The following is a 23,612-nucleotide window of genomic DNA, read 5'->3' as shown; positions in this document are numbered from 1 at the left end:
GGAGATGAGAATTATATCGGTTTAATATCTTCAAGGTATGGATGTCATAATATTCATTTAGCAAATAGCTACCGAGCGCTGACGGTGTGCACAGTGTGACCGAGGCCCTGCCCTCACAGAGCTGACCCCCCTAACGGAGGAGCCAGATCATAAATGAGGAAAATTACTCGAGGATGAACAGTACAGCACAAGGATTGTGTACAATAATATCATAATAACGTACGGTGACAGATGGTGACAGTGCGGTGAGCACCGAGTAATGTACAGAATTGTGGAATTACTATGTTGTTGTACCCCTGCAACTAACGTGGTAGGTCAATGATACTCCAGTGATCAAAAAATAAAAAATAAACTATTGATGCTCACAAAAAATACATGAGGAAAATTACGGAAGGAAGAAGGCAAGATGAGGGGCTAGAGTGAGGGGGTGCTCTGTTAGTTGGGGTGGTCAGAGGAGGTCTCCCCAAGGGGTGACAGTTAAGTAGAAGCAAGTCATTCCCCCTTCCCGATAATGCCACAAAATCAGAGGATTTTAAACCATATACACCAGAGCCAGGGCCCAAGGCCTTAAGGTCCAGGTCAAAACATGCAGCCCCCTGCCTCTGCAGCAGCAGCCTGAGCGGTATGTGAGGAGAGCACATCTTGGGGGCTTGGGGGCTCACTGCTTCCTCAGTGACCAGGAGGGGATGCCCGCCTGGACACGGGGAGGCTTGTTTCTTGTTGCCCTCCATTGCAACAGTGACCAGTTAGGCCCACAGACTCCGTCTGGGCGTGGGGACCAAGAGCACGCGCCCCCCCCCCGACCCTTGCAAATCCCAGTTCAGTGTCCTCAGTGGTGCCCAGTGACACAGAACAGGCTGCTCTTGAAAAGACTAATATTTACTCTTTCAAATGGAAGCTGGCACAGACCGTTTCCTGCGACCGGCGTCCGGCTCGCCTCATGGGATGGACGCAACAGGAGGCACGATGGGAGACAGGCAGATGTCCCTGCGGACACCAGCACCCAGGACGAGACAAGGTCTCCGAGATGGGGACAGCGTGTTCCAAGGTCCCAGCCGACTCATCGCATCTCGGTTTGCACACCTTCGCAGTGGAGTGCTCGCTACCTCCCTGAGCCCTGCTCACCAGCCCTGTGAGAAAGTTCATCCTACGGTTAGCCCAGTGTTCCTTCCTGCTGGCCCCTGCTCTCACCCCTGGGGCCTCAGAAAATGTGCCTAGAATAACCCCGCAGGGCAGTGGTGGTCCTGGTTAGCTTCACCCGCCCAGACTCAGTCCCCTCCGGGTTCACTTCCCCAGGCTCATGCCAGGGAACAGACCGTTTCTGGGGTGGGAGGAAGGCCTTGCCTTGGGGGCACCTCCGTCCCTCCTGCAGCTGTGTTCCTTTTTCCCTGAGAATCCCCTGTGAGAGTCCTTCAGCTGAGTGCCTCATGTGGGAAAGAGTCTCCGCCAGGAAACTACTGGTCAGACAGCGAGAATCTGCGTGGAGGGAGTCCCCGGTGGCCAGAGCTGGCTCACCCATCTACTTTCCCCTCTTGAGTCCCCTCCTCTCTGCTTTCTGCCCTTCCCCTCCCCCACGGGTTCCAGAAGCCCTCCCTGACCATTACAGCCCCTGGCCTCGGCTTCAGTTCCCCCACCTTGCCCACTGGAAAAGCCTGGAGGCTCAAACACTCTGGCAGCATTTGAGGCTAGAGCCCCCGCAGAGGCGGGCCTTCTGGGCCTCAGTCCAGTGAGGGCTGGGCGCACCGAGGGCAAGATCGCCAGGTGCAATGCAGGCTCCCGGGGTTCACCCAGGGCTCTCAGACCGGACCCCTGACTCTAGCAAGCATTCTCTCTTTTCCTTAAATTCCTTATTATCCCTAACTCACATGGTCCTGGCCCCCCGTAGGCAACCACTCTAATGTATTTAACACGTATCTTTTAAAATATGTTCTTACAAAGTATTTTATCATTTTGTGTGCATATATTTCTAATCATATACATGTTATTTTTCAACTCGGTTCTACATTCTAGAGATCCATCCATGCTGCTGCATTACATCTAAATCTGGTGCTTCTGCCTGCAGTGTGGTGCTCCATGGTGAGCCCGCACGCTTTATCTGTCCATGGTAGACACAGACTGCTTTCTACCAACACAAATAATTCTTCTGTAAAATTTAACTTCATACCTATTCCCTCAAGGATCTGTCAAAGAATTTCCCAGGGACATAGAACCAGGAGCGAAGGATCCAGTGTGCACATGAAATTTGGGTAGGTAGCCAGATTCATTTGCTAGAGCCGCCATAACCAAGTACCACAAACTGGGTGGTTTAACAACAGAAATTTTTTTTAAAGATTTATTTATTTTGAGAGAGAGAGAGACAGAAAGAGAGAGCACAAGCCGGCGGGGCAGAGGGAGAAAGAAAATCTCAAGCAGACTCCATGCTGAGCATGCAGTCCCACCCAGGGTTCGATCTCACGAACTTGAGATCATGACCTGAGTCAAAACCAAGAGTCTGATGCTTAACCGACTGCACCACCCAGGCGCCCCTAAACAACAGAAATTTATTTTCTCATGGTTTGGAGGCTGGAAATCTGAGATCAAGGTATCAGCAGGATTGGTTTCTCCTGATGCTTCTTTCCTTGGCTTGCAGACGGCTGCCTTCTCCCTACCTCCAAATACAGACGTTCTGAGGTCCTGGGGTGGGGGTCAGGACTTCAGCATATGCATGTGGGGACTGCACAGTTCAGCCCATGACAGGGGCACTGCCCTTCAGATGGCCTGTGCAGGAAGTCCTCTATGCCCCCACACCCTCCAACACTTGATGCCATCCAGCTTTCTAAGTTTTGCCAAACTAATAGGCATGAGGTGATACTTTACTGTTGTTTAAATATGTGATTCTCCGTAGTTCTAATGATTTTAAACATCTTCCTATGCTTCTTAGCTTTTGGGGTTTTTCTCTTCTTTAAATTGTTCGTTTTTCTCCTGAGCTTGCTGTCTTTCTTGCTGACCTACAGGAATTGCTTGTATAGTGATCCCTATTGGTTTCAGACATTCTAAAGATCTCCTCCCATTCGTTTAACTTTGCCCGTGACATCCTTATTTGCATGCAATGAAATTAATCATTTTGCCTCCAGGGTTGTACCTGTAACATTTTTCTTTAAGAGCACCTTTCCATCCTAGGTCACAAAGGTACTTTCCTTCCTGTTCTTCCGTGAACTTCCTAGCGTTTGCCTTGCACATCCGACCCAGCAACATCGGAGAGCAGACTGCAGAACCAGGCAGCGCCTCCCTGCCAGGGGCACCCAGGGGGACCCCTTCCTCTCTGAGCCTCACTCCTCACTGGCACTGCTCGAGGCTGTTTGGCAGTTGTCACGCGGCACTTCTGCTCCCGGGCCCCATTAGCGGGTGGAGCTCAAGAGAAAGGAAGGCAATTCATCAGCCTGCACTGGCACGCGGCCCTTCTGGCGCAGCAAGGGCATCTTTCATGGGCCAACATCCCCTTTTCCTCTCTGCGGTGTTGCCGTACGTAGAGCACCTTATTCCCAGCCCAGGGGACGCAGCTCTCGGCTGCACTGTCACTGGCTCCCTCGGACAGGCCTCAACTTCCCCACCTGAGCAACAAGGGGGTTGAACCGGGTGGTGTCCCAAGGCTCTGCCAACTCACAGATCCCAGAAGCCAAATAACTTCGTGTTTATTTTGGAAGCTTTTGCCCTCCCCAACCCCCCACCCCCACCCCCAGAGTTTGTCACTCAGGACAGATTGTGGAGAGAAGCTGGGAGCATGCATTCCCCCAGTGTGCTTGGGATATGGGCAGGAGAGCTGGTGCACTTGCTTCCTTTCCGGGAATTCTGTCAGGCGCCTCAGGAAGGACCTCTGCAAAAGGGGGCAGTCCCCTGGGCCCGGAGCCTGACGACCGGCAGGCCGCTGCGCCTCCTGCTGGCCACTTGGTGGCGGGGCTGTCCTCGGAGATGAAAACTAAGCAGGCGCTCAGAATCTAGCGCAGGGTAAGGGCCTGCTCACAGGCACAGAGAAGCAGGAGCAGAGCCTACGGAGAAGGCAGGCCTCCCTGCCCACCCCCCGACCCCGAGGGCTGCTATGTTGGCTTTGCCAAGGTCTCTCCTGGACCGATGATTGCATTCCAGAGTCTAGGCATTAGTGCTAGGGACTGAGGCCGTGCACCTGTCCAGACACTGGACAGGAGGACCTGAAGTCCACCTCCCTCAACATCCCCCCTCCATTACGCCAGGCCCACATCACACCCTCTGGGAAAACAGACCTGTCGCTTAGAATTTTTTACATGACTACACGCAAGTTAATAAGCACCTTAGATTTATTCTCCTCTCACTTCTGAAGCAACCTTATTTGATTTATATATACATGGTATATAAATGGCTATACAATATTCTTTACATACGTTAACACGAGTTTAGGCTTTACTACTGTGTGAGAGTCTGTTAAAACATACCCATCGTTTATTCAAAATAGATCTTTGTTTTTACATGAAAACAGTAAGAAGCTTGTACGACATGGACAGCAAGCATTCAAAACAAATATGTGAAGTCAATCGTTTTGCCCTGGCTCAATCAGCTGCAACCTTTTATGCTCTTAGTAGAAAAGTCTATTAAATAAAACAGAATTCTGGGGGGTCAAGTCATATGAATAATTCGTGAAATAATACTTCTGAAGTAACCCTGGGATCACATGAGGGCTAAAGAAGCACAGGTTAGAACGATGGATTTGATCATTTTACCCTAAATAAAAGGCGCTTGTGGGCGGTGGCTCTGCCATCAGTACACATGGGCAGATGTTTCCATATCCGGCCATTCCCAGATCTCACCGACAAGCCCTTTTCCACAGGTTCCCTGCCAAGACGTTTCCCCAGAAACAGAAGTCTGACGTCACTGCTCCCAGATGGGAGAATCAGAGCTCTCCTCATTTGGGTCGGGGACGGACCCTGAGGTTTGCTCCAACCCGCAGAACCGGCCTTCCTGGACCCTGGAGGGCCCAATGCCAATGGTACCAAGAGCTCTGGGACTAGAGGGCAGGAGGCAGGTTCAAGGAGGAGAAAGAGAGGCCACTTCCTTTCTAGAGTGAAAGAATGAGTCCGTTTACATTGCAGTCTTGATAAAATGCCGGTTTTGTAAAACCTGGAAGACACGGCCACACCGTGCTGCCTGAAGCATGGACCTCCTTGTATCGGGTGAAAGTCTTTCTCCTCCTGCCGGCGACCAAAGGATTCACCCAGTACTTTCCTCCACTAGGCTTTTAGCCTCATGAGAGCACGCCAGGGCAACTGCCCAGTTAAGGACACTGAGGCCCGTGGGCATGACTTGCCCCCGGTGGTGCAGGGCTGAGTGGAAGAGTCAAGCTGATCCCCAGGCCTCCCCCATCTCTCACGGGCACATCTCCTCTCTCTTCCTCCACATTATTAACACAGTGCACAGTGGAGCTTCCCCGTACCTGGGCAGGATTCTGTGCAGGAACATCTGGAATGCGAGCCACACCAGAGCAGGGGCGCACATCTGTCCCCACAAACACTCCCATGCCTACTGGTCCTCACCTGTGCTGCTCTGGGCACGCACGGCAGCAGACTCCTAAGGCCACCCATCCCGCGTGTTACAAGGAGTGGCTTACTCCTTCAAGGAACAGCAAATAGCAGCCCTGAATGGTGCCGCATGCGGCCCCAATGTGCCCCCGGCTCTGCTCCCCATCTGTCTCCTGCTTTCCACGCCCCCAACAGCTGGCCCCGCTGGGTGTCACCTTTGACTCTGAGCACCGAAGTGCTACTCCCCTCTGAGGGTGGACTCCTAAGTGTGTGCTGAAGCTCCCAGGAGCAAAGAGGAAGAGAGCTGGGCCTCACTGCAGTCTGCCCCCTCTCTGAAGCTCCTGTACCCACCCCAGCAACTACAATCAAAGATGGCTTTCTCATCCCTCCAAGAGATTCCAGGTCCAGCCTGTGTCCAGGGCTGGAATGTGTGGGACAGACATGGAAAGAGGCAGAGGAGTCCTGGAGAATGGGGGCACCTAGGAAAGGAACAGGTCGCTCCAGGTGAGGTGATGGAAATGAGACGGAATGTCTGAATTTCAGCACTCTTCTTGACACCCTTTGGCCCACCCCTTAAGGAACTTTAAAATGGTGGGCCTTGCCCACGATGCCTGCAACAGAGTTCACAGGTAGTAAGAGTGCAAGCCTGAGAAGCAAAACCAGATGCCTCTGGTCACATTCCTTCTGCTGCCGGTGGTGGGGCCTCCCATACTGAGAGGAAGTGCCACCCCAGATATGCCCCCAATTGTCTCCACCCAGGAAAAAGAAACTGAGGAACGATCCTCATCGCGGTAAGGCTAGCCTAGGGAAATGAAAACCAGAGTCTGCGCGTTTCTTTGACCAGCATACTTGGGGAAGGGAAAACCCTTTGGGCCTTGGTCCCTTGGTTGGGAAACCCTGGTGAAAAGCCCTGAGCCACATTCCCAGCCCGATACAGTAGATGGGAATAACATACTCTGATATTAAGATCTTGCAGCATCTGATCCCAGAAGGCACTTTGAAGGTTTGTTTCCAACATGATTTCATCTATTCCCAGATCTACCCCTGCGAGGTCAGTTGGGCAGGTAGCATTTAACCCCTGGGAAAACAAAGTGCTAGAACAGCAATGAGTCTGTGGGGTAGTGAGGATAACTCCTGCGATGGGGGGCCAGCTTCCTGGCATCAAGGATGACACGGCGGGGGGTGGGGGGTGGGGAGGGCACAAAATTCCAGGCCTGAACCAGGTCAACCCTCAGCCTGGGATTTCCGTTGGACAATATTCCCAGAACTTCTTTCCTCTTGCTTGTCTCTTCCTCCAGTGAGCTGAGGCTTCTTTCAGCTGGATTCTAGTTAAACAATGTTTATGTGGTCATTGTTTTGTACTGTTTGTGCATCTTTTCCCTTTTGTTTGCAAAAATCAACCTCAAACCCCATGTAGATGCTAACTGATGACAACCACATTCAACCAAGTGTAGATAACCTCCCTGCTGGTGTAGGAAGCATTCACCAGGAGGGACTCCTCTTCAGGGTCTGCTGGATGTGGATCACAGGCTCAGACCCCAAGAGCAAGAGCATCTGGGGTACAGGGCTACATGGCAACACCAATAACACAAGGGCTTGAAAAAAGAAAAAGGAAAAAAAACCCACAATTCACTTGTAAGCTGTTCTTATCAACTTTTAAAGTTTTTTTTTTTTTTTTGGTGCTTCTAATGTACAAGGATTTGTCTCCCCTCCTTGGCTTCCCATTCTATTTTATCATCTCTTCAAAATTATGTCCCAGAAAGCCTTTAGATTCACCTGCTGGGTACGCAGAAGACTATGAAGATACAGAATCCAAGGAGAGACAACTGTGAACTTGATATCTGAGGATGGTGCCAATATACCTTTCACAACCAGATATTGTTTGATTAAAAATAGAAAACTATATTATAAGAAAATAAAATGACTGCAGCAACATTTTCCCAACAGTTGTCAGTCACATGAACTTGATTTTCTTAAAGTGACATCAAGGTAGCTCAATAGCAATGCACTAACAGTACACAACCAAGTACAACGGAATTCCCTAAAATAATGTTCTTGCTTTCCCCACATACTTAATAACTCTTGCAATGGTTTTCAACTTTTAAAAACAAAGTGGGATTTTTTCATTTATCAAGACCACATAATTCAACCCCAAATCCCATGCAATTGCAGTTGGGCTATTCAGATTCCAGACTTCTACCAAGAAGAATCCAAAGGGCAAGCTCCCAAAATGGCCTCCTGAATGGTACTGGACAACCCAGGCTGAAATTTCTGGAGATCTAAGCGATCTTATTTAGAGCCCCATTTCGGAAAGCTGTGACCAATCAACTATTTTGACAATGAGACAAGAAAAGTAACTTTGCAGAGCACAGGGTTAATTATATCTTTATGAAGCTTTAAAAAAGTTAACACCTACTTAACTCCTGTTCATAAAGAATGAGGCCTTCAAAAAAAAAAAAAATGAGGCCCTCGATCTAATTATGATGACTGGGAAAGGTGTCAAGGAGTAATTAATTTGGGAGTGCTTCTGGGAACAGGCACACAGGGTCAGGCATTGATCATCATTAAAATGACAGGCACTCGGCTGCCATGTACATGGCTGATGACAATAGTTTTTTTTTTTTCAATACCACCTGCATCTGTAAAGTGCCACTATGTGATTCACCTACTCCGGTCTGTGGCCCACTGCAAAGAATCCTGAAATTCTCAGGTTTATAAGCTCATGCTCATGCTCATAAGCTAGGATCCAGTAGCACTGGTCACTCAATTTTTAAAATACTCAGATATACCCTGCAAATAAATAAAAAACATTTCTGTACCCACGCAGCCCCACCACCATAAAATGTTATATATAAATTAAATAAATTCAGATTTCTTAACCATTTTCTCAGCTCAAGTTTGTCCTTTCCCTTAATGAAGATAAGTTCACAATTTATATCCAAAATACATTTAAATACTCTAAAGGTATCATATTGGACCTAAGTTATCAAAAAATGTAAACAAAATTTATCTAGCTTATATTTCTGAGCCATATTTTAAAATCTTTAATTCACCCTGTATTGACCCTCTACAAAAAACTAACCAAGTCACATTTAGACTGAAAAGCTGATACGGGTTTTAAAGTAAGGTTCCTCAGAGACAACTGCCAGCTACTAAAACTAGTGTTATTGAATCTCGTGGTTTATTGCGTCATTCAATTTAAAGACCAAAACAATTCCGTTCTGATCTTCCAATAATGCTCCCTGGGAGTGAGCCCCCAGATCCTCACCTAAGGAGAGGTGCAGACCTGGAGATTTGGCCGTAACGCTCAGCACAAAACCGGGCCTGGGTCTCAAGCCACCTCCTGCCTTCCACTGCACCTGTTAAAAATCCCCCACTTTCTCGGGCTCGGCCTGGTTTGGTCGAAGGGAACTTCAAGGGTGGAAACTTGAGGTGAAGTCGAGAAGCCAGAAGGGAAACAGAGATGACCCTCCTGAGAAAGCCAAAGGATCCGTTCGTCATACAGTGTCGCCTTCAAACTCCGCAGTCAGACTGCTTCTCCTGAAGCTGCCTGGTCAGGATCTGATACGAGGACAGAAAAGCCACCGCTATGTGGAAGAGGATTTGCCAGACGTTCCGCAGCCCGTGCAGGTACATGTTGCCCAGGCAGATAAAGAGCAGCAGGAACACCACCTTCATAGTCCTGGCTGGACTGTAGAACAGGTACAAATAACACTGAAATGACACCGTAAGAGGCAGTCCAGTCAGAGATGAGGAAATGGCCATGGGTCGGACGTAAGATTCACGTCTCGCACCTGCACGCACATTAGCTTATTAAACCGAATTCATTACAATGGAGCCTGGACGCACTGGGTAAGCTGGTAAGCTGCTGGTAATCACCAGGTGAAAGTGGAGACTCAGAAGAGAGAAGAAAAGTGAAATAGATGTCACAGGATGAATGAGGACACGACACTCTTTAACACGTTTAAAAAAAGTACAGACAGAAATGCCCCAGCTGGGGGCTGTGGAGAAAGAAGAGATGCAGGTAAAGGGAAGGGAGCCAGGCCAAGACACCCCAACAAGGCTGACTGGCCTCCAACTGGATTCTTCCTTCAGGGGAGTCATGTGACAGGCACGAAAGCCAGAGAAAAGAGCCATGCTTTTATCATTCGTTTTTCCTGAGTTACGACTACATCAGGGACCACTGTTCCCCAGCCATGCCCCTTATCATGTCTTCAAAAACATCTCTGACACAGGGAAAGTCTCACAGCCGGGAGAGCGACCGGTATTTTGTATAGGGCTATCACACAGAAAAGAGGCCATTCCTGTTCTGCAAAAGGTAAAAAGCAGCTTTTTCGTTCAATGTTGAAAAAAACCAAGAAGCACGTTCCCAAAACCCAGAGCAATTCAACAAAGGCTCAAGCTCCAGTGGGTGGGAGAGAGGTCCCCATTGAAAGAGCTATCCAAGTACATGAATGCAGTTGAGGGAACAAAGGCCGAGGGGTAAGAACCCCACAGCCCTGAAATGCAGGCTTTGGGCACCTCAAATGGCAACACCCAAGGTTCCGGAGACTTGATTTCTCAAAAATGAGTGCCTTTTCAGTCCTGGGTTGAAAATTTCTTTTGACACAATTATGTCATTCTTAAAAAACAGACCATTCTAGGAGAGATGTGAAAGAGAGAGGAAGTGTCCTGAGAACAGAAATTTTAGCTGAAAGGGGAAAAAAAAATAAAAAAGCTTAAGAATGTAGAGAAAGTACTAAAGTCCTAGCCTTTGTGGAGGATGAGGAAAGAAAATTACAGTCAGGTTTTTCTAGTAGAATTAACTCTGCCTCTAGGAGATTCAAAAGCTCCATTTTACTCCACCCCTTAAGTATGAAGTTTACTTGAAAATAACTAAATAATCAAAGCCCGCTACTAATGTTGTAATGTTATCTCACCTCCTAAGGACAGATTTGAGTCAGATGGCATTACTATTAAAAACAATTTGGGGGGGGGGCACCTGGGTGGCTCAGTTGGTTGGGCGTCTGCCTTCGGCTCAGGTCATCATCTCAGGATCCTGGGATCAAGCCCCGTGTGGGGCTCCCTGCTCAGCGAGGAGTCTGCTTCTCCTTCTGCCCCTCCCCCCTGCTCATGTTCTCTCTCTCTCTCTCCCTCTCTCAAATAAATAAATAAAATCTTTAAAAAAATTTTTTTAACCTAGTCCCGGTTTAAGGAAAAAAAAAAAGCACATATAAGTAGTTGTTACTTCTGCAGAAAGACGTTTCTATACCTGGACTGCCCTGACAATAAGTAAGACACTGCTTCACATTAGTCAGGCGCAACCCAATCCCCACAGCAAGCTCATCCCTCCCTTCTTGGGAGTCGAATCCAAATTCCCGGCTCCTGTTCAGCCATTGTCAAAGGCTCTGTGGCCTAGGGCAAGTGGCTTTCCTTTTCTGAGTGCAATGTTCTTCCTCTGTAAAATGAGACAGCTGGGCAGGATGGGCCTAGGGTCCTTCCAGGAAGGACCTGGTATTGTCCATAACATGCCTTGGTGGAACAAAATCACATCTAGAAACTTGCTGATGGTTCCAACAGAAGAACAAAATAGGACCACGGGGTTCAACCCACTCACCGAAATGTTAATGTTTCACTCACCTGGAAAATACAGGCTACAAAAGGAATAAGAAAAGCCAGAATATTTCCAATTTCCTCATGGACAACCTAAAACAAAGATAAGAAACACAAGAAAAGGAATATTCAGATGAATGGAAACACTAGGACATGAAGCCCTTCGCACCTCACTCGCTCTGGTATGGCTGACACTACAAAATCGCTGGCTGGAGGAGACATAAGTCCCTGTTTATTTACCAGAACAAGGGCTGGCATGCAACTGTTTTCAACAGCCTGGACACACCACGCACCCTCATGTCCCTGTGCGTCTGTGCTAAGCCCCCAAACTGGACTGCCCCCCAACGCCACTACCTCTCAAAATCCTACTCATCTGTCAGCACTCAGCTTTCCCTAATTCTGCCCACCTCCAGGCACCGCTACCTCCTTAGTGATGTCACCACACTCTGCTTTACCATCTTGTTGGCCAGGCACCTGTTCTAGTGTGTACAGACGCTTGGTAAGTATCTGGGCATGAATAATCATAAAAAATAGGAGTGGGAACCACAGCACACATTGGCTAAAGACAGGATGTGGTGACAGGCGGTCACTGCTGCCACTCTCCACACAGGTCAGCCTACATTAGTCTCCTGAGACTCAGCCTCAGCTGTGCTTCGGACTTTGGCTACCACAGTCACGGCTGTGAGCATTAGGGCTCTATTTTTTAAAAGTAGTATCTATCTGTTTATGCCCACAATGATTCTGTACTTTTTAACCGACTGAGCCACCCAGGCATCCCTGATTCTGTACTTTTTAAAAGTGTTTTAAATACTTGAAAATTTAGAAAAAAAATTATTTTAAAAGCACTGAAATAGAAAGTTGCTTTGATTGGAGCAGACTGGCAAATCAGCTTCCTGGTGCTACAGTTCTCTGACAAAGACACAGGGAAGGTGGCATCTGCATGATAAAAATCAGAGTAGGTGGCAACTTTTTCCAGGGGGACACAGCCTGAACCTCAAAGTCTGAGAGTCAAATCTGCTCTTGAGCAATCGGGCCCCTGCAGTGACTCCTGGGGCCCCAAGGATGCCCCCGTAGCACGCTATTTCTCACCAGCTCCCCTGGCAGGCCACTCTGGCTTCTGAGGACAACAGATACAAAAGAGCAAGTCTCGTATTTGTTCAACCCACTATAAAGAATAAACTTGACTATAAAAATCGTATTTTAATTAAAAATTTTTAAAATCTTTGTGCATAATAACCTTGTAAGTAAAGTGTATCCCCACCAGTTTCTTCCATCATAGGTCCTTCCGTTTAAACTATAATAAAAAAGGTTACCTGTAAAGAATGTTCTGCGAGGTGAATCCCACGGATGAGATTCAGAGCAGCACACATGATGTTGAGAATAAGTGAGAGGACACCCAGGGCTGTCACTGGTTCCATTCGGAAATTAGGAGCTTCACAATTAAAAAAAATAAGTGTCTAGTGAAAATAATTTCTATATGAAAGAAAAATAAACAAAGACATTAACTAGACCTCCACTAATGATAGGCTCAGTATGTTAAACACAGAATTACAAACGTATTAATTAAAAGCAGCTGCTGTTAGAGAGCATAAAAGGCAAGAAATGAAGGACAGAATGGAACTGGGAATCCGAAGTGAGTTCTTCGAGAAAGAGGTCCTTCCCTGAGTAAGCACAGGTTTTTCAAGGCCTGATTTTCTTTCTATCTAAAGCAGTGGTTCTCAGCCGGGGGCGATTAGCCCCTCAGTGGATATCTGGCAACGCCTGGAAGACATTTTGGGTTGTCAACACCGTGGACAGGGTGTTACTGTCATCTAGTGGGTACAGGCCATGAAGGCTTCAGCATCCTACAATGCGCAAGACAGCCCCTCACAGCGAGGGATTACACAGTACAAAATGTCAATACAGCTTAGATTGAGAAATCCTGATTTAAAGCAATTTATGGCTTTACTTGTAAATGGGTTGTCAAATTCTGACAGCATTTCTATCATATACTTCAACTCTCAACTTCTAAACAAGGACAGTATTCAATGTCTCCTGTGCTTCTAAAGCAATTTGCAGCACATGCAGTTTCTTAAATTCTAAAATAATTGGGAAGAGGAGGGAAACACTGATTATTTGAGCTATAAGCTGTTTCTGGAACTCTAGAACAAATGATCATTCTCTCTTCAAAGATACCTGCTAAGACTGATTCCGGGTCACACAATTAAATGGTGACTCTCCCCCACCCCCATTCTCTTACTGGGATCTTTTAAAATCATCCTTTCTTGTCCTACATTTCCCACACACACACACGCACACATGCACGCACACACGCACACACATACAAATATCTAGCCACAACCCAACTGATGCCTATTGTTAGTGTGTTAGTCTCCATTGAGCTATCAAAGTTCCTGTTAGAACAGAACATGCTACCTGTAAAGATTCTAGCCTCGGGACAATAGGGTGAGTCAAACCACAGTAAAATGTCCTAGAAAGATAAGCAAGTTGACATTTTCTGGATTTTGCTTCTCTTGTCTAAGTGGTTAAAACACAAAACACATGTTACAAAGTTACCCCATCTTTACATAAGGCAAAAGAGGAAGTTTGGGGCTCAAATACCCAGTCTTCCTTCTACAAAAGTTAAGTCCATTCCCAGTATCAATGACAACTTACTGACTGGAATAAGAGCCAATCCAGGAATGTATTGGTTGAAACAGATTAAATCAAAACACAAAGGTAAGCCAAAAATGTGAACATTTTTAATACACCACTTTTAAAGGTCAAGCAATGAGTTTAGAATAAAAACTATTAAAATAGTTAGACTGTTACAGTGTAGACAACTCTATCTCTCAAAGAAGGATTCAGTTCTTACACCACTACAGAATGTTTAGAATGTAAATATCCACTTTAATTAAAAATTGGTTTAATTGTGTGTAACTGTAACAAGGAATGCAAAAAAAAAAAAATCATGCTTTGTTACGTGCTAGGTATTGAGTGGCTAATGGTGTTAATGCCACACTGCGTCACGGGATGCCAAGGCACTCAGCTTGGAAATCCACAGGGACAGAGGGACGTCCCCCGGGCTCACGGGGAAGCAGACAGTGAGAGCACTAGAAGCTGCAGCTCTGGCCCTGCCTACTCACATTCTCACAGCCCTTCCCTCCCTCCGTCAAGGGGGACAGGGGTGTCTCAGAGGAGATTTGCAATGTTGCACTAAGTGATAAGATGAGATAAGGATTCACTGTCAAAGGGAAAAATAGAGAGGAGAGAGAGAGAGAGAGAGCATGTACAAATCTAAGGAAGTGACATCCTTTATGTTTAAACTTGTAAATATCATCCTGGTTAAGAAAACAACCTACCTAGTCACTCTTCTGAATGTCATCATGAGTTGCCCCCTCCCCCAGTCAACTATCATAACAGTCAAGTGTTTTGTAACAGTCACCTGGAAACAGGATCAGTCCATATATTTTCCCACATATTTTATACACCCACCCCCCAAAACACCTCCCTGATTGGAAAAAAAAAAAGTCACTGTCCATTTGAAATACCTAATGTCACCTCATCTTCATCAACACCAGGGCACAGCAAACCACTTACCAGGCTCCAAGTGTATCTGTGTGTGACCGTTCATTAGCCCATTTGCCACATCCGTGTCCTCCAGAGTGAGAACCACTGGAGGCTGGAACTCCAGTTCCTCCTGAATTTTTTCCAAGCTGCTCTCCATCTGAATGGAACTTACATGGTTAAAATGCCACTTCACGTTCTGAATGATACTGTCTGCAAAAAAGAGAGCAACCCAAGTTAAGCAGCTGCATCAAAATGGGTATCACAGAACAATCTGTGCAAAATGAAGTTTACATTTGTAAGCAAGCTAGTAGGTCAGCCAGAGTATCGAGATATACCTAAAGGTCAAATGATTACTATGCGTCATTACTGGTCTCATCGATTTCTTCAGTGCATAATACTTAAAACATGAGTGTCCACGGAGAAGGCAACAATGCTTTCCAGAACCTCAGCGATGAGGGAGTCAAGGGATAGGGGCTTGAGTCTTAGCTCAGCCACTACTGGTAGTACAATCCAGGGCAATTCACCGACTGTTTCAAAGCTTAAAAAGGGGAGAGAGTTATTCTTGAACTAATTACCCTAAAAAAAGGCATGTGAGAAAAAAATTACAAATAAATGTGAATATATTATGTAAACTAAGATTATATATTTTAAAGTATTAATCTATTACCAAGTTTTAATAAGTATTTGAAGTAGAGTTTCATACATATTGGCAAAGCAAAATGATGCATAATGCATACCTAGAATCGCTACTACTATATTCTCCTCTCACTCAGTAGGGAGCACGCATGATGCTGGGGCAGGGTCTGCTGTCGGATCAAGCACGGCACTTGAGAAGGAAGGCACATGCAGAACCGAGGGGGGAGAAGAACAGTCCACAGCTGCTAATGGACTGACAGCCAAGGGACGCCACAGCTGTGGTCTGTCCGGGGCCAGCCTGCCCTCTTTGCAGGAAGAAGTGGGGCTGAGAGCACCAGTGAACCAGGCCTCACAGGGAGACTTGGGGAGAACCTTCTGTCTGTGTCACAGGTCTACCAGGCAGAGGCCTGCGTGCCAGGGACTTCCCCAGCACCTCTTGGGTGACAAAGAAATGCAGCAGCCGGTGGGTCCCATGAGGGAGTCTGAGGGCTCTGGCAGGAGCTCCAGAAAGCACATGTGGCAACACTTCTCTGCATCCACCAACTGTGGCCAGCCCCTCGTTCAAGAGCATCACAGAGATGGCAGCTGCCTACACAGAGGCCACAGAAGGCCCCCCAACTCCCACCTCAACTCCTGTTCTCCCAAGAGCTCAGGATGACATGACTCACCTGAGAAAAACAGAGCATACACTGTAATTATCAAGCCTCTACGAGGCCTCTCTGGGAACGCCTAGGAAAAAACTATCCTCTTCCAGAGCAGTATTTCTCAGACCTCTGAGCCAAGGGCCAGTTTTTCTTATTTCCAAATGGTTGCAGACTGATACTTTGATAAAATGCACTAAAAAGACTGGAGGTGGGGCGCCTGGGTGGCTCAGATGGTTGGATGTCTGCCTTCGGCTTGGGTCATGATTCCAGGGTCCTGGGATCGAGCCCCGTGTTGGGTTCCTGGCTCAGTGGGGAGCCTGCTTCTCCCTCTCCCTCTGCCTCTCCCACTGCTCATGTTCTCTCTCTCTGTATCTCTGTGTCTCAAATGAATAAATAAAATCTTTTTAAAAAAACAAGACTGCAGGAATGTCAAATTACTGTATGAATTTCTAAACACTTCTTATTCTCACTTTCGGTACCTACCTCACGATAGAGGAACAAGCTCACCTACCACCCGCTGAGTAGCACTGCTCTAGAGCAGGGGTGGCAAATCCTCTTAAAGTGCCACGTAGTCAATATTTTCAGCTTCTAGACCCTGTATGGTCTTTGTCACAACTGCTCAACTCTGCTGGCGAGGGACAAAGCGGCCACAGATGACCCGTAAGTGAATGAGTGTAGCTGCCTTCCACTTTATTTACAAAAATATGCAGCCGGTCCTCGGACCACAGTTTGCTGACCCCTGCTTCAGGGGATTATGGTGGATAACTGAGATGGGTTTCACCATTCCCCAACCCTGCCTCAGGCCCCTCGTTCAAATTCTCTTCCCAGGAGATGGGAAGACAGTGCTAAAGCTTGAAGCTTCCAGGCCACTTCAATCACTGTGAAATCTCAGGGTACCAGGCAGATCTCCAGTGACATGTCATAGCACCTCCAGGGGTTTTCCCTGATGGTCAAAGCCAAATCTAAACCATCAGTTCAACACATACAATGCCGTAAGAGAGCAATATAGAAGACAGAAGGTTACAAACCAAACTCGAGAAAGGCGTATGGCCTGGAGGCTAGGCCAATACAGGTGGTGTCGTAGGAAGCTGTGAATTCCCACCACAGGGTCTCCAGGAAGCTGAAGGCCATGGCCACTGGACACTGGCGGGAGCAGATAGCCATGCAAGCCACATCCCGCAAAGAAGAAAAACTGAAACAAAAGGGCAACATCTGCATTAGCAGGGAGCAGACTCCTGTATTCCCACCCCACACTCAGACACAACCAGGTCTGCGCCCTGCACTTGCCTGGCCTTGAACAGCCCTGTAGCTATTTGCTGCACGTATATTGTCTCTTCAGCTGGGCTTACCTGGCACAGCGCCCTGCTGGTCCTTCCTCTAAACTAGAGAGCAGTAATTTGCCACTGACAGTGTGTGATCACTCTTCTTGATTCCTGCATGGGGGATGCATGTTCCACTAGGGAGAGGTAGCCTCAGACCTCTCTGCATCTATAGAGCAAACTATTTTTCTTCTTTAATCGACATTGATAGCTTTCTAATGTTCAATCATCCCGGCATCCTGAAATAAAGTCTTCTTGGCGGTGGGGGGGTGGGGTAGTTTGTACATATTCACATACACGCAACTGCTAGTTAGTCTGCTAATGTTTCATTTAGGACTTTTGTGTCTACGCAAAGTAAGACTGGCCTATCATTTTCCTTTCTTGCACTGTCTCCATCTGGTTGTGGTACTGGGTTATTCTGGTCTCATAAAACTGATGCAGGGTTTTCTCCTTCTTCTACTACTTTCCAGACTGTCGTGCTATCATTTCAGGTTCTGGGGACTCGAGTTCTCTCTGTGGTGTCTACTGACTCCCACTCTTTGTAGGAGAGCTCCTTTGGTGTTCTGTAATTTTTGGTGAGAGGGCACCAGTGTGGAGCTTTTTTTCTCTGTAAGAATCTCTCAAGGACTGAGTTGTGGCACACTCCTTCCAGAGTGGTTTTCCATTTGCTTTGGCCAGCTACTCCAGGAGTGTCATCAGTCTGGAACCAATACCGATCACTGAACCTTGGTTTAGGAATTCCTAGACCGTGGGGGAATATAAACTTAAACTCCAATCCTACATGAGCCACAGAAGCAGGGTTTCAATGTCTTAGATGAGACTTTGTTTTTCCTTCCTATCCAAAGCCAAATAAAGATGGGCAACTCCTGTACCGGTGGGCAGCTATTTCTCACCTATCACCGTGCCACCAGGGCTGTTGCCTGACAAGAATGCCTTCTTCAAGCGTGGCTCTTGTTCCAACACCTCACCCGACATAAGCCAAAGGCCTCTCCCTTTCTGCATGCTGAAACTCAAGTCCTAAGTTTATGACTGGTTACCCAGGAGCCTCAGGGTCAGCTCACACACTCAGCACCCTGATATTCTGTTCCCCTTCATTTCTGGCACCTTGGGAATTCTCTCTTTCAAGCTCAGCTACACATTTAAAACACTTTTTCATAGACATTTACCCACATTTCAGGATGTTTCTGGCAAAGAGTTTTTAGGTTGTATTGTTTTATCATCTTTTTATAATTGGAAGTCTCTATATAAAAATTTTGTCAATTAAAAAAAAAAAGAATAACTTCCTCCTTATATGAGGAACTTTCCAGAAGGGGTTAAGTCTTTCTAGGATGGGTATTTCTGTTGGAAAGAGGACCCCTATTTGTGGGCTGACTTGTGTCTCCCAAAAAGATATGTTGAAGTCCTAACTCCCAGTGCCTGTGACTATGACCTTACTTGGAAATAAGTCTTTGCAGATACAATCAAGATAAAATAAGGTTATAATGGATTAGAGTAGCTCCATCCAGTGACCGGTGTGAAATTTCATTAGAGACAGAGGTTAGAAGGCCACGTAATCAAGAAGGCAGAGACTGGAGTGACTCTTTTACAGGACACGGAAGGACTGCCAGCAACCACTAGAAGGTAGTAGAGAGGCACAGGAAGGGTCTTCCTTAGAGCCTCCAAGAGAGCATGGCCCTGCCGCCACCTTGATTTCAGACTTCTAGCCTCCAGAACTGTGAGAGAATAAATTCCTGTTGTTGTAATTTGTTAATGGTAGCTGTGGGAAAGTATTTCAACTCCTTAACTATAAAATAAGCTATAGTACTGCTTACCTGTATGGAAAAAAAAAAAAAAGCCTGTTTCATCTGTGAAAAATAATGGTGACCATTTAATCCAAAATACAAATGAACAGAACATTTTACATTCCAGTTTTCAAAAAACTACTGAAGCACCCAGAATGTCATTTGAAGTCACAGACCTCTTTTTTTTTCTTATCAGAGAAAAGTTTTCCTATTTGCAGTTCAGCACCAAGTCCCCATAGGATGTTAGATAATCTGAGCATAATGAGGAAGGGACACGGAGGAAGGTGGTTTCAGGCACCCAGAGACAGGAGCCACAAATGCAGGCAGATGCAGCTCGGTTTTCGCTCCTGAGCACCCAGAGCCCATGCCACAGGGTGACAGCTGCACGTGCTCACCTCCTGCCGCCCCCTTCAGGCTGGTCCCTCCTTGCCCGACCACACCACCAGGCCTGGAGTGAAGCCTGGACTTTTCCTTTGGTTTTTCTGATTCTGAGGCTGAAATCCCCTAAAAGGACCCCACCTTATCAGGCCAGCTAAAAATGTACTGTTCAAGGGGAGCAGGGGGGACTTGGTAAGTGAGGGCCTAAATAATGGAAAACAAAGATGTAAAAGTCTAGGACAAGCCATTTTGAGATTTCAAACCCCGCCTAGCCCCTGATCCCTCCTGTAGAAAGGCTTCTTGCTCTAAGTCCTAGAATAAGAAATGATATAACACATGAGGAGCAGCCCTTGGGGCCCAGCTGCCTGCATTCAGATCTTGGCCATACCACGTACTAACAGGACAACCTCAGCTAAGTCCCTTAACCTCACTTTCCTCCTCTGGAAAACAGGGAGAATACTATTACCCACCTCACAAGTCAATAAAGAGCTTAGGGTAGTGCCTGCCATATAGAAAACACTCAACAACACTAGCCATTATTACTAGGATTATTGGAACCACTTGATTCCTGCTTCTGCTGCAGCATTTTCCCTACTGTATTATATTCAGTTACATTATCGCTCTTGTTCCCTCATGAGACTTTAAGTTCCTTCAGCAGAGGGACCTCCCTGTGCTCATTATTCACTCCCCTGCTCCTGTTACATAATGAGAAAAGTTTTAAATTTTTAAAATATTTTTAAAAAGGTGAAAAATTTAAAAAGCAAAACCTAAGGCAAGAACCATAAGTCTTTTATTTTCCTGGCTTTCCCACTCTCATTCTTTTCCCTCCCTGATGTTATAATCTGGACTCTCCCCCTCTCCATCTAAGGCAGAATAAACTACCAAACTAAAGGCATGAAAACTGATTGAACCCAGGTCTCCTGATGCTCCCGAGCACTCCACTGACAGAAGGGCAGGAGATGGAGCGGCATGCTCCATGCAAGGGTACGATAATCATGCTCTCTTGATTCTATGGCTGTAAATACACACCACCTCCAGACCACTGTCTGACAGCCTACCCACTCGTAACACGCAACGTGATCAGCCTAACATTACCCCAATATATGGTTAAAAGTAAACCAAAGTTTGCAGATGGTCTGGAAAAGTGAACATGCTTGCTTACTGTATATTGAAGTCACGTCCTTCGGCAGAACCTCGACCTGGGTACTGGGCCAGTTGCAAGGCTAAAGTCTTGAGCCGTCTCCGGCATTCCAGAAAATCCTGGGTGTGGTAGAAGTCAGTGGAGGCCGAGAGGGGCAGTCCATCCCTCACCCTCACCACACAGGCAAAAAGGATCATAGACATGGTCTGCAGGGGAAGTCATGAGGACACCTGAGGAAAGCAAGGCCATCTTGTTACTGAGGGCAGATGATGGTGACAGAGACGTCCCTGCACCCGAAATGTCGCTCTGGTGGTTTCACCTTCACCCCCACTGGAACTGCAAATATTGCCTGTATTATAACTTTCCTGGCCTCTACTGCTATGTTGCTCCCTATCTTCCTCCTTTGTTTTCCTTCCTGTCTCTTCCTTACCTGTAATCCTCCTTTTCCTTCTCTCTAACAAATCTCTCCCCTTCCAGAATGAAACCAATCAGGATGAGGGAGAAAGGAATAGAGAAGCAAGGAAGCTGTGCCAGAAAGGCTCAGGAGCAACAGGAACGACAAGGGGTTGCCAGGACACAGGTAGCAAGATGGCCCCAAAGGGACAGAAAGCACCTGACCCTGAAGCCGGGGGGTAGGGGTGGGGGTGGGGTCCAGTGCCCTGTACATTTCAGGTCACCCGGGGAAGGCAGGTGTTGAGCAGCTTTGTTGTCTTATCCTCACCTGTGGTGGAGGGATTCTTGAGCATCCAACCTGAGTTGGTGGCAGGGAGAACAGAAGGCAAACATGGAACTGAGAGAGTAGGGTATGTCCTCCTGAATTTCTGCAAATGTTTGATACCATGCCAGTCTTCAAAATGATGACTGAGTCCCTACAGATGGCTAAAGGAAGTCATTTAGCAAATTATATGACAGTGAGATCCTAAATATTTGGCCATGATATGTGGGCACCAGTAAGAAACAAAAGGAAACAGATTCTGAGCCCTCATGGTGCCCTCGGCAAATCAGAACAAGGTGCTTCTCAGGGTGGAAACAGCCTGGACCAGTTCCGCTGGCAGAGACTGGCTGGGTTTAGCCCCATCCGTTAACTCTGCAGGTGCGGGCCCAGGGCATAACCTACACATGTAGGCCGTGGTAGCCCTGCCACCAGGGATTAGTGAGGCGGCCACTGCGGCTTTAATGGGTCTTTCCATGCACCCACACATCCTGTTTCACAGACTGGGTTTGTGAGGTCCTCTACTTGACAGGCTGTTAATAGGTACATACACTGGTGGACGTTTCTTTCAAAGAATTCCAAAGATGGAACCTCATTTGACCTCTCATTTCCTATGAGCAGGAGGAAAGGGGAACCCCTATGATGGACACTTTTCTCTTCACCTCTGTGCCTTGATGCATTCTTTGGCCCATGTCTGCTACTCCTCTGGTCTCCCCATATCCAAATCCACATCAAGGACTGTCTCCCATCCACCCTTTCCGTGAAACCTTCCCAGACTTGTCTAGCCGGAAGTACTTCTACCTCCTCTAAATTCTCAGAGAGCCTATCTCTCTGTTCTCTGTTTTACTTTTATCGTTTCTATTACCTAAGTGTAAGTTCTAAGAATAAAGACCACATCTAGAATGGATAAACGAATAATGATTCCCATTTTACCCATGAAGAGATTGCAGTGGTATAAAAACAAGAGAAGGCAAAAAGAAAACTTAGTCTACTAGCCAACAGATTCTACAAAGTCCATTTGTCCCATCTCCCTACACTTTCTATAGAGGAGTAAAAATGTGAAAAGGCCCAGGGAAAATACCTCCACACACAAAATTGCTAAGTTCCCAGCACTGCTGGCAGGGCCTGGCCAACTGCCAGAAGGCCTTGTGGGCTGTACCCCAGCTGCTTGGCCCATGCTGAGACCTCCAGCACCCAAGAGGTCATCAGCGCTTCGGTGTACGGAGGCTTAATCTCATTACCTTCTTAGACTTTTGTGAATGTTTGAAATATTCAATTTAGAAATAATTTTTTAAAGATTTACAGGCACAAAGCCCTGATAAAGACAGGGGAAGACTATAAGATCAACGTGAGACTAAGGCTTAGGGGCGAAACAAGAACCACAACTTGCTTGCTATCTTGAGAACAGTGTTACTTCAGTGAATGCAAGGTATAGCCGTTCTGCAACGCTGGTACAGAAGTGTTTAAGAATACCTGTAATGAAGATGTTTCTGAGAACACTACTTGCTAAGAAAGAACAAGTTCAACAAGAATGCTAGGCCAAGATTTAGACACTGAGTACTGCCCCCCCGCACCCCCCCAAAAAAAGGAGAGAGAGAGAGAATGAATCAATGAGATACCAGGAGAGTCAGACAGGACAGAAACACCCCAAGGCAAAATAAGAAAGGTACTTTCTAGCGGGCTGAGTAAATTCTATGCTCTTCCAACTGTCAACCCCCAAATATCCTCTCTAGTGCTATTTTTATAGAACATCTACTATGTGCCAGGTATTGATTTAAACCAGTAAAAAGGGAAACAGTGACCTTTCCAAGTGATAGTAATCTAAGAACCAGTTCTACCACTCTCTCAAGGACCCAAACATTCCCTCCAGGCTCTTTATTTCACCCATTGATCCTTTTGGTGATGAAACCCACTTCTCAGACAACAGCATTCAAGTTAAATAAAAGCATTTGTCAGTTCTATCAAGTTCCTAGTATTGCAAACTAGTAAAACCCACATCCACTTAAGACACTTTAAAATTTTTATGGTGCTTAAATGAAGGGGACACTGTGATATTAAGTGTAACCTGTGTTTGTGTACATGTATGAGTGTGTGAGTGTACAGGACGGCAGCTTCCTGAGGAGTGGAGGGACTTTACACATTGCTGTGGTAGTGTCTGAGAACAGAGACAACAGCATTTTTTTCCTCTGTGAAATGTACTCTGTATCCCACAAGATGAAAAAATGTTAATACAAATAGGGAGAGTCTCATCTCTTTGTCTTCACAGGGCCTGGTAAGAGCTTTGCGTACTGTAGGGATCTGGTGTTTGCAAACTCAGATTATGAATGAGATGGTC

At 46.7% G+C, this 23,612-nt stretch overlaps 1 protein-coding gene across 2 annotated transcripts in view; it reads right to left on the bottom strand.

The window, feature by feature from the left end:
- Window positions 1-4,292: 4,292 nt before the first annotated feature.
- Window positions 4,293-23,612, bottom strand: part of SEC22C (SEC22 homolog C, vesicle trafficking protein) — a 30,596-nt gene continuing 11,276 nt past the window's right edge. For both annotated transcript variants that reach the window (XM_028107000.2, XM_028107001.2), the window contains exons 2-7: window positions 20,587-20,795; window positions 16,975-17,138; window positions 14,697-14,876; window positions 12,431-12,549; window positions 11,145-11,210; window positions 4,293-9,239 (exon numbers count right to left, since the gene is read on the bottom strand). In XM_028107000.2, coding sequence (XP_027962801.1) covers window positions 9,039-9,239; window positions 11,145-11,210; window positions 12,431-12,549; window positions 14,697-14,876; window positions 16,975-17,138; window positions 20,587-20,768 — 912 coding nt within the window. In that variant the 5' untranslated portion in view covers window positions 20,769-20,795 and the 3' untranslated portion in view covers window positions 4,293-9,038. The remainder of the gene's footprint in view (window positions 9,240-11,144; window positions 11,211-12,430; window positions 12,550-14,696; window positions 14,877-16,974; window positions 17,139-20,586; window positions 20,796-23,612) is intronic.

Source organism: Eumetopias jubatus, unplaced genomic scaffold (assembly GCF_037043125.1).
Source record: "Eumetopias jubatus isolate StellerSeaLion01/CBP00866 unplaced genomic scaffold, mEumJub1_p1.0 scaffold_1, whole genome shotgun sequence".
Lineage (NCBI taxonomy): Eukaryota > Metazoa > Chordata > Mammalia > Carnivora > Otariidae > Eumetopias > Eumetopias jubatus.
The sequence above is the reverse complement of the archived record's forward strand: the minus strand, read 5'-3'. Positions and strand labels throughout refer to the sequence as shown.